We start from the raw sequence: 11,215 nt of genomic DNA, 5'->3' as shown, positions 1-11,215 counted from the left end.
ATAATAATAATAATAATACAACAACAACAAAGTACTACTACTACTACTAATAATAATAATAATAAATAAATAAATAAATTATTAGTACAGTAGTAATAGACAAACTGTAAAATACCTTTATTATCTAGTAACTATAGATTACAAACTAGTACATATAGGTATACACACGATAAAAATGAAATATCTGGTTAATATAATCCGGAATAACGTGTCATTATTTTTTTGCTACTTTAGTACATTTTATATTTAATAGATCTGTATTGGGCAATATTACCTAGATGTTATATATATCCAAGCCCTGACAGATAATCAGACAATCTAAATATGGAAAAAATGAAACGAAAGGAATCCATGAACATTAAAGTGCATTCATGAAATTAAATAATGATACGTTTAAGAACAAAAAGCAAATTAAAAAATCACAAAGGAAATTAAAGACGACATTGGACTTTCAATTAAGACATGGGAAATCTTGCTGAACTGCATGACAGTTATACATTTGGTATTAACAAGATGCGTGCTGGAAATCCCACGGACAACTCGAAAGAAAAATAAGTGCAAGCGAAAACATCCGCCCAGCTTATCCAGCTCACCACCTACTACATATACCACGCATATTTATCTCTCTTGTAGCAAAAACCTTTATATAAAGAAAGAAGAAAACAGAGTAATCATGTCTGACTAGAGGAAAAGTCGTAAATACAGAGTGACTATCAAGGGACAAGCAGAGAAAAGGTAAGGATCGATCTACACGGCGCGGCGGGATGGTGACTTGACACTTGTTTGTTTTTCGTTATTATTAATCGTGACTCCCGAACGGGTAACGTGACTGCTGGGAAGGCGGCAGTGTGCGCGCTGCTGCGGGCATCTGAGTCCCTGACTCCGACGGTGTCACTGTTGTCGCTGGCGGACCTGGAGGGCGTATAACGCGGCGTGGGGCTCAGTCAGCCGGCGATCGACAGTATTTATTTAATTAGACAAAGCAGGGAGGGAGAGGTGGAGGGGAGAAACACAGCTTCCGTCTTGTTTACGCTTGTCCTCCATGGGGACATGTGGCTGTTCGGCTCAATTGTGTTCACCGGAGTATGCGTGGTTAGATCGGGCCGTCCTGCTGAGTTTATGCCCTCCCCCGAGTACTAAGTTTAGTTGATGCATCGTTGGCTAGCTAACCGGTTAGCTTAGTCAAGGAGTTCACAGGCCTAGCAAGCTGCCGGCTCGCATCGATTGACCGGGCGGGGATGCACCTCGCCGTACGTGGGCTGAACTGATTTAGCCTCGGATCTCGCTCCCCGACCGAGCCTAAATGTGGGATTCACCCCGGAGTGGAGCTAACTGAGACCGACTGTGAGGTGAGGAGGCGAACTGCGATCTCTGTGCCGTGTTTACTTTGAAAGCGGGGGGTAAACAAGGGCGCGCTGGTTTCCGGTTAGCCTGCCACCATGCTAAAGCCCGGGCCCACTAGCAGGCTGGATAAGAGGCGGCTTCGTGCGCTTTCGTTTTCGCTTAGACGTTTAGTCATTTTTTTCCGGTCTGTGAGTGTGGAGTCGGGGAATAATAGACGCCGATCACTTAATTTTTGTGCTTTGATAACTGTCACTGGACCAATGGTTTAACCATGAACGCGGTGTATTAGCAGGCTGATCGGGCTCGATCGCACCTTTGACTGCTGGCAAATGGAGAGACCGCCGTTCAGACAGAGCCAGCAATGCGGAGCCTGGGAGATGAAGGAGAAGCTGGGCACCGGAGGCTTCGGCCACGTCTATCTCTACCAGCACCAGGTGAGGGCTGCCGTCTCACTGCACCTTTCCTGGTCATCGTGTTAAGAGAAGCGGCTTGTCAGTATCCGTGATGTCAGTCTAACTGCGGAGTAGATGCTGTGAGTCTGTAAAGGTTGTGAGGAAATGTAACAATGTAACAACTGCTTGATTACACGATAAACACCACTGGAGTCAGTATCCGGTAACTACCAGAGAAAAAGTTAAAATTAACCATGTAAAACACAACGAAAACTTTTAATAATGGAGTATCAGACTTTTTCTGTGGCTATGTGATAATGTAGTTTTACAGTAAATTCCACATGCTTAGTCTATAGTTAGAAAACTAGTGGAGTAAATCTAAGGGTACACATTGAATTTAAAGTTACTTTGGGATAAATGACTAGTTTATACTTGGGGAAAAGTGTGACTTGAGGTCTATTTGGTGTTACGGTTGGCAGATCAATCTATTCATGCTGTGGATGTGCCTGACGTCTGAGGGTTGATTGTCTGTAGTGAGTGAGGATGTGGGGATCCTCTTATGTGACCCACAGTGTATAAATGATGAACAGCAGGTAGCAGTGTGTGAATCTAGAAAGAACATGTCTTTAGTATCTTTTGGCAGGCATGGGGCAGACCGTGGCACCCAATAAGTAACCTCTTATTTAAGGAGAAAAACAAGAGCAAGATGTTTATAAACAGACAGATTTGTTTACACGAGGTATATTTTTTTTCCTGTTTGCTTGTACCTAATTGTATTTATTTTTTAAAGGAAACCTCGGAAAAAATTGCACTCAAACTTTGTCGCCTTGAGCTGACCCCAAAGAACAAAGAGAGATGGAGTCGTGAGATCCAGATCATGAAAAAGTATGTTGCTGAAATCCCAGCTGACTAATTATTGTATTTTCTGTGTGCCTCTGTAGTGATTTGGAAAAGATTCTAATTCGGGGGCTCAGGAGTCCAGTCTCAGTTTATGGGTGTCTGGACTCTTTGAATCAGTATGTCGTTTTATGTCCCTTAACTTTCAGTATTCTTCATGATGCAGGTTAAATAACATCAACGTAGTAACAGCTAGAGATGTGCCGGATGAAATTAAGCACATAGCATTGAATGATCTCCCACTCTTAGCGATGGAATACTGTTCCAGAGGAGATCTCCGAAAGGTATGGAGCAAAATGACACTAATTAGGCCATTGGTATGATGGCAGAGTCACTTGTTGGGAAAGTACCCTTGTTTTAATCACCCATTCTTGTTTTTGTCATGGCTGTAGCTGCTGAGCAAGCCGGAAAACTGCTGTGGACTGAAAGAGAGTGAAGTGCTATCCTTACTCATCGACGTCGGTACGGTACTAAAAATACACCGTCGCGCGGATGGAACTTGTCAAACTGTCATGAATTTGTTTCCTTTGAACTATATTTACTGAATGGCTGATATTCAGTTTAAGATCAGGATATTTTTGTCGGCTGGAGTTTCTTTATATAAACATCAGAAGTGGTTTGCGTTTGCATTTTGTGTTGCAGGGTCGGGGATCCAGTATTTGCACGAAAACAAAATAATACACAGAGACCTTAAACCAGAAAATGTGGTGCTTCAAGAAATTAATGGAAAGGTATTTCTAGTTGAAGAGTCATTGTTTTCCTTTTTCCAGGAAGTTATTTTTAGACTCGGTGGGTATTTATGATAAATTCTTGTTCTTTTCCCACAGTTGGTTCACAAAATAATAGACTTGGGCTATGCCAAAGATCTTGATCAGGGGAGTCTTTGTACATCTTTTGTGGGAACGCTGCAGTACCTGGTGAGAACACAGCACTTCTTAATCCTGCCATCGTCTTTCTGTCATTCTTTCCTGTCAATCTGTGGATGTTGCACTGAGAAATTTGCATAACGCTTTACTTAAAGCACCCATCCATAATGCATTATAGATATCTTTATAATGCATTTATAAACTATTATAAAAATGGCTATAACTATTTATAAAACGGCATACATTATAGCCATGTTTATTATGCATTACAATTGTTCCATGAAGCTCCCATCTATGATGTACTATAAATACCTTAATAATGCATTGAATGGCTTATATTAGCCATTATAATGCAATATGAAGGTATACACATGAAGTTATGTATAATGCATTACGTTATATTTTATGATTTTGTTCAGGCTCCAGAGCTGTTTGAGAACAAGCCCTACACAGTGACAGTAGACTATTGGAGCTTTGGCACCATGATCTTCGAATGCAGCTGTGGTTTCCGTCCTTTCCTGCATAACCTGCAGCCTGTGCAGTGGTACAACTGATTTTTTCAAAAAACCAGCATAAACAAACCCTGCTTATGCTTATTTTTCAGTATTTCTTGTGGTGTTACTTTGAAGACCAGCACCGATCTAATGTTTTTAATTTTGGGGCATGTTATTGCATAATTTGTACTGTTATTGACAGTCTATAATTTCTTTTATGTTTACTGATTATCTGGGGGGGGGTGTCTCTGATTAGTGATGAACTCATCAGGTTATACAGAGACTTCAGTCTTCATGAGATTTCTAGAGTTTCTACTGCACTTTTGGTAACAACATTTAAGTTGGATCAGATTGTGTTGGCGGAGTAATTGGTGAAATATTTGATCATCTGACTTGGAAATATTTTATAGGACCAACAAAGTCCGGAATAAGGGTCCAAAGGACATTATGGCTGTTGAGGACATGAATGGGGAAATTAGGTTTTCTACACAATTGCCCTACCCGAATAACCTTAGTCGGTAAGAATTTTTCATCTTCTCTTTCTTCTTATTTTTTTATATTGCTTAGTAATTTTTTCCCCTTCCCAGAATTTAAGATATAAGGTTACGGCTCAATGTCCTTAATCACTCTGCTACCTGCTTCCCTTCAAACACTAAACAGCATAGCAGTAGTCTTTTCTGTGCTCATTAATCTTCAAAATTTAAGGCGATTGTTGTGATTTAAGGACTCTGGTGGAGCATCTGGAAACTCTGCTTCAACTAATGCTGAAGTGGGACCCTGTTCAGCGGGGTGGAGGAATCCACCAAGAAACCAAACAGCCCATGTGCTTCGCTGTTCTGGATCAGATACTGACCATGAAGGTCAGTCAGAGCGACGGCTGTTTTAGTTCCCCAGACATGTGGACTTATTACAAAAAAAAAAAAACTGCTCTTCTCCCCCCTCTGGTGGTTGCATGTAGGTGGTGCACATACTGAACATGACCTCGGCCCAGATCCACTCCTTCCAGCTGGGGCCTGATGAGGGGCTCCACGTCCTCCAGCAGCGCATCGAAGCAGAGACAAAGATCGAACATCTCAACCAAGAGCTCCTACAGGAGACGGGGGTTTCCCTGGACCCCAGGAAGCCTGCAGCTCAGTGTGTCCTGGATGGAGTGGTAGGACCTTCCTGTTTGCTCAAATCCCAATATGTATGACTGTGATACAGCCCTAAGATGTCCTGTAAGCTAATGATGCTGGTCTTTCTTTAGGTGGTTTAGCGAGAAACTTGTCATTAACTAGGCTGTTTCTCAATTTTTTTTTGCACAGAGGGGGTGGGACAGCTACATTGTATATTTATTTGATAAGAGCCTGACAAAATATTCGGGTCCCTTGAGCTCCCGGCCACTTTCCGAGAACGTCAACTTCATAGGTGAGCAGCTCCCCGGCGTGGTCTTGCTATTCTGGGCATCCACAGCTGCCCACGCTCCTCTTCATCACTCCTGGCTCTGTTTCAGGTAGCTGTAGTGTTTGTGTTTGTTTTTTTTTCTCCTCATTTTTCTCCAGTGAGAGAGCCCAAGACCCAACTGCCTCTGACCACTCTGAAGAAAGTTTGGGGGGAGGCAGTGAGCTACGTCTGTGGATTGAAGGAGGATTATAGCAGGCTGTTCCAGGGTCAGAGAGCGGCAATGTAAGTAATCTTTTGGATTGTTGAGATACCAATAGAGATAAACAAAAAAAAAACATGAGCAATGAAGTAGTGGTGCTTAAGGGGTAATTATGGTGTCCCTGTATCGCAATATTTATTTTGTCCCTGTATGTAACTGCCTATTACCCAGACACATATATAAATATTTTTTCCTTGTCTTCTCTGTTTCTGTAGGCTAAGTCTCCTCAGATTCAACACCAACCTCACCAGACAGAAGAACATAATGTTTGCCGTTTCTCAGCAGTTAAAAGCTAAGCTAGATTTCTTCAAGAGCAGCATTCAGTTTGACTTAGAGAAGTACAGCGATCAGATGCATTATGGGATATGTGAGTTTGTCATTCTGTAACCCCTGGCTTTCAGTATAATTGCAGTGTGGTCGTTGGAAAATGATCAAAGTAGTAATTGTGCACCTCTGTTCTCAGCATTGTGTAAACAATTGATTAATGTAAAACATTAACTTCAACAGAGATCTGTAAGCTTATGTTCAAATTTTAACTTTAGATACTGATAAGTATAGTTTTCTGGAATGAGGAGCATATGATTGAATAATAATGTTTTATTTTTAAATGGTAGTTTACCAATCCTCAGAAATTAGGATCAATGTCTTCATTGAACTTGTAGATTTTATCTGCTTTGAGTATGAAATGAAGGTGATTTTGCTTATAAAACGCCTGCCGCTGTCCCTTTAAAAGCTTCTGAGAAGATGCTGAAGGCCTGGCAGGAGAATGAGGAGAAGGCAGCTGCCTTCGCACAGGTCAGGCGCCACTTCAAATTCCTGCAAGAAACGGTCTCACATCCAAGAAGCTCCTCCTCGCCCCTGTAGCCGAGTTACTGTGCAGTTTTCAAAAGATAAACAACAGCGCAAAAATCATTTTTCCCCGTCATTGATTACCAACAAAACAAAATCGAAGCCTATTTGAAGGTTAGAAACACATAGTTTTTCAACGTGGAGTGGATTATGCTGGCAAATATTTAGCTGTCTACCTGGATAATGTTTGTTGGACTATGCTGGCCACTTTTACCCTGACGTTAACTGCAGGTTTGGTTACTCATTTTGTTAATCTGGTGATGTGCTTTGATCTTCTATACCATTGTGCCAAATCACTTATAATCAGTCCTTATCAAACCATTGAATAGTTTGGTTATTTTGTCTTGTCTGTACACAAGGTTTCTTATAGAGACACTGGTTACTTATAGAACGCTTCTCTAATTAATCATCGTTAGTCCTTACTAAACCTTAAACTATCCACGTTAAAATCCTGCACAATAGTTTACTACCGCTCCTTTCATGCTACCACTGTAGAAGACTTTTCATTCTGATGGTTGGTTGTATTGCTCAGCTTGACTTTAACCATGTTGCATATATTTTAGCCAAGCTTCCTTCTGGATTGTCTTGTTTTTCATTTGACCTAACTTGGTAAACAAATTGAAAAATTCAATTTCAAGTGTAAGGACTTTTCTTGGTAACATAATAAAACAAAGTTTGTAAATTAGCTTTTACACTTTGGTGGCTTCACAAGCAAATTTTGAGCTGTTGTACACTGCTGTTACTTTAAAACCTTTCAACTTGCATACAGAGGCTTTAACGGATGCAGGCCTTGACTGGTTCCCTTGCGTTCCACTTGAAGGTCGCGGAGGTTAATCACCTTGAAGAGGAAATCATGGCCCTGCACTCGGAAATCGTGGAACTGCAGAGAAGCCCGTATGCGCGTCGACAGGGAGAAGTCATGGAGCAGCTGTGCGTGAACCCGTGCAAGCAGGCCTTCACCATGGTCCTACACAGAGCTTTTTGAGTATTGTTTCATTTTGCAAAGTTCTTCAGCCGTCTGATGGGTCTGTCCTGTGTCCTTGCAGTGAGGAAAAGGCGATAGACCTCTACAAGCAGCTGAAGATGAGGTGCCGAAGTAAGTGCCCTTTGTTTACCGGGGTCACAATGCAGCATCTTGTAAATCTCATGAGAATCCCTTAAATCTCCCAGCACTCCATACCCATTCATACCATTACCCAGACATGTATAAGGACAGCGGAGCAGCAGAAATCTAGGCTGCTACCTTTTAAAGGGATAACGGATCCATTGTGTCTGTGTCTCACCAAGGGTAACTAGCAAACCCTCAGAATGTCACTGTCACTGGACAAAAAATCTATTTGTTAGTTGCATTCATGTTTTTAATGATTCTTCCTAGTGCCTGATCCACAGCATGGTTACAGTGACAGCGAGGAAATGGTGAAGACTATCCTTCAGACAGTCAAAAACCAAGACCAGGTTCTGAGGGATCTTTATGCACACTTAAGGTATAAATTACCCACTGTCAAACAAATTGCGGAATAGTTATTATAACATATAATGATCATTTTATTCATTCACTTTGGTGGACAGCAGTGCTTGCAGCTGTTCTAATGATCACTGTAATGACATATTTCGTCTTTAAGATTTTTAACATTGGCTTCTAGCTCCAGTACAGACCGTTTGGCGGTCATCTTCTTTGTTCTGAATGCTGTTTGTCATTTACTTCTGTGGGCACCTAGAAAAAGTTATTTTTTATATTTGTTTAGAGTCGCAGAGACACACAGCTGTCTGTGGTTTCAGAGTCATTGGGTTCGTCAGGGTTTGTTTGACTTTAGAAAAGGCACCTTATTTCCACATTGTTGCAACCGCTGCAATTAACATGTAGCGATCTCCCACACAGCAAAATCTTACTCAGCAAGAAGAAGATTATCGACCTGTTCCCAAGGATTGAAAAGTCGCTTGACAACATTAAGGAAGCTGACACCACTGTGATGCAGATGCAGATCAAAAGACAGAGAGAGTTTTGGCATCTGCTGAAGATTGCCTGTGTGAGTTCATTTAATTATTTTCTCTGAAAACCTTACTGAGGATAACAACAACAAAATCAGTTCTAGGTTTGTCATGTGATCGCGGGCTTTGAAATCCACAGTGATTTGATAGAACTCCTCCCATGCTTTTGGATGCCTTGTTTCACTCGTAACTGATTTTTTTAATGTCCTCTTAGGCCCAGAATTCTAGCCGGAGTTCAATAACTCACAGTCCAGAGGTGTCAAACTCACCGCAAGTTTCGGGATGGAGTAGGCAACCTGCCAGTACTCCGCACCCACTTACATCTTTACCTGGACCAAACGACGGGTAAGCAGATGCACCGATCTGGATATTTAGAAGGCTGAGAAGTCCATTGCACGACAGGCTCTCGAAAAAGTAAGTAGGGGATAAACCACGATGAGGTGTGTGGCTGTACGAAAATAATCGATGATAACTGTAATGTAGCCCAACGCATAACTGAGCCGCTAACCCAGTTGGAGTTGATTGTTTTCGTATAACTGCATACCTCAGAGTACTTTATCCCGTTAATACCACGGCTAGTGAACAAAAAATAATAATTAAATAAACCAGTCACGGTTAATTTTTCAGAAGCATTTAATAATGTTCCAGTGTGCTCATAGAAATGAAGACCCTGTAAGGATAGAACATCTGGTCAGGTTTCTCATTGGAAGAGGCAGTTACCATGGAAACCATCAACAGAAAGGCACTTGTGTTTTGAAATCCAAGGAGAATTATATTAACTGCTTATTTATGAGAAAAGTCACACAGGGTTTTATAATAAAATATTTCATAAAACATTGAAATGCTGTAATATAGAGCTGTTAGGGTGCCGGAACTACCTGTGTGGTTACATGAAAATAATGAACACCCATGTGACATCTCCTGACCAATAAGAAAATAGTATTTACCAAAGCCATGATATAAGTTGCTGTATTATGGGATCATTTTTTATGTCATGATTGCTGGCCATTGTGCAAATAAAACAACTCTTATTTCATCCAGTGATTCAGTTCCTCAGTTACTGGCAGAAAACCAGAAGTACCTGAACCAGCTAACCAGTTTAATGCAGGAAACCAGTGAGGAACAATCAAAAAGCATGGTGGTGAGTTCAGCTGTCTACATCTATTCATAGACCATTTGACAAAACTCATCTTGCAAGGACAGAACTGGATATTTATTTGGTCGCTATATTCAGACGACCATTGTTTAGTTCTGGTGTGTGATTTTTTTTTTTTTTTTTCGTTTCTCAGTTACTTTTTTTGTCCCCTCCCCTGCAGGATCAAGACTGGAGCTGGGTTAAATATGAATCATTGACTGTACAACTACAGCCCTTATGAACACACACACATTCAGTAGACTGGTGTACAGTTTCTTTGCCTGCTCATCTGGTAACACTAAAGGGTTTTGTTGTGAAGACTGGTTACCACAATTGCTGAAGATTTTCAGATAGTATTTATTTCTTTGAACATAAGTGTCTTTCCAGTTTTGCAGTGGTTTTATATAAAAGATCATTCTTTTTTTTTCCTGTGTCCATGGCGTTTTGTCAAAAATACTCTAAAGTGAATAGTAATCGGTCACGCCGTAATCTGAGCACTTGGTGTATTTTGATTCAGTAAAACAAAACCGCAATGAAGGACAATATTATTATAACTGTATTATTAGTATTGTTGTTGTTTTTCTTGTTGCGTTGTTGTTATTTTTTGGGCCATTTACTGCTAAATTCAAACTGCACTTTAATGCCTTTGTATGTCCCTCTGAGGTCTCTCTTGTGACCAAAATTTGCTTAAGGGCTTTATGCCCCTAAGATGTGTCCCTTTCTTTCAGATTGTTGGTTTTGGTGAGAGGAGGCATCAGTTGGGCTTTTGCTCATTCTCTCTCTCTCTCTCTCTTTCTCTTCTTTACACCACTAGTGAAAGAAAATACAGATGTAAAATGATTAATCTAAAATTACATTTTGGTTTTCTTCATTTTTTCTTAAATCCTTTATTAATTTGGAAAATGGACAGGTGCCTCATCTGCAGTTTGAGTAATGTGCTTGTTAAATAGTATTTGGTTATAAACTACAGCCAAGCGAGAGAAGAAATTAGTAATTGCTTAAACTACCTATAATCTCAGTAAATTTTATTTTATGCCACCAAAGTGCAATGTATGACATTCTTAGTATTTAAGCCTACCATATTGAATTCAATTTTAGCGTATTCTGGTCTGGAATATACTTGTATGTTCTAATTGTTGTATAATTCTAATGAATGTACAGAGTATACAATAAAGTTCCATGTTCTGCAGTATTCACATCTTTTTATGTAAATAATTTCACTGCTAAATGGGTCCTTAGATCAGTTTCTGTTCACAGATCACAACATTTTGATTAGAGTAAAATATGCTGATTATTGGCGATACTGTATCTAAGACAGGGTGCTGAAAAACCAAGTTATAAATTATAACAAGGTATAACAGTAATGTTTGTCTTTACTGAGGGTACAGAGGTTTTCTTCCCTGCCTTATAAACAGATGCCAGATGTATTAGTATGACTCATGGGGACAAAACATAACTGAACCACCTAATGTGCAAAATTGCCCACTGGATCAGGATCAAGGATTGTAACGTCATGGTTACGCTAGTTCCAGGTATTTCAGGAGCACCTTCTGGTAATGCACACAAGAATGTGTGTGTGTAAAGAAATGTAAAAAAGTACATTAACA

At 40.4% G+C, this 11,215-nt stretch overlaps 1 protein-coding gene across 4 annotated transcripts; it reads left to right on the top strand.

The window, feature by feature from the left end:
* The first annotated feature begins 534 nt into the window (after positions 1 to 534).
* chuk (component of inhibitor of nuclear factor kappa B kinase complex) lies at positions 535 to 10,800 on the top strand. 4 transcript variants are annotated; one of them, XM_023798304.2, is made up of 22 exons: positions 535 to 735; positions 1,637 to 1,778; positions 2,527 to 2,621; positions 2,800 to 2,917; positions 3,026 to 3,095; positions 3,276 to 3,364; positions 3,461 to 3,550; positions 3,919 to 4,043; positions 4,404 to 4,511; positions 4,718 to 4,853; positions 4,952 to 5,146; positions 5,298 to 5,400; positions 5,535 to 5,658; positions 5,851 to 6,002; positions 6,369 to 6,430; positions 7,305 to 7,414; positions 7,531 to 7,580; positions 7,860 to 7,968; positions 8,364 to 8,511; positions 8,688 to 8,818; positions 9,515 to 9,614; positions 9,790 to 10,800. In XM_023798304.2, the coding sequence occupies exons 2-22, from the start codon at positions 1,674 to 1,676 to the stop codon at positions 9,847 to 9,849; spliced, it is 2,280 nt and encodes a 759-aa protein (XP_023654072.1). In that variant the 5' UTR covers positions 535 to 735; positions 1,637 to 1,673; the 3' UTR covers positions 9,850 to 10,800. The 4 variants fall into 4 exon arrangements, with proteins under 4 accessions (XP_023654072.1, XP_023654067.1, XP_023654071.1 ...); XM_023798299.2 differs by having other exon boundaries at positions 1,634 to 1,778; XM_023798303.2 differs by lacking the exon at positions 535 to 735 and adding an exon at positions 807 to 1,349.
* Positions 10,801 to 11,215: the final 415 nt, after the last annotated feature.

This window comes from Paramormyrops kingsleyae, chromosome 20 (assembly GCF_048594095.1).
Source record: "Paramormyrops kingsleyae isolate MSU_618 chromosome 20, PKINGS_0.4, whole genome shotgun sequence".
NCBI lineage: Eukaryota > Metazoa > Chordata > Actinopteri > Osteoglossiformes > Mormyridae > Paramormyrops > Paramormyrops kingsleyae.
Note: the sequence above shows the minus strand (reverse complement) of the source record. Positions and strands in the feature narration are given on the sequence as shown.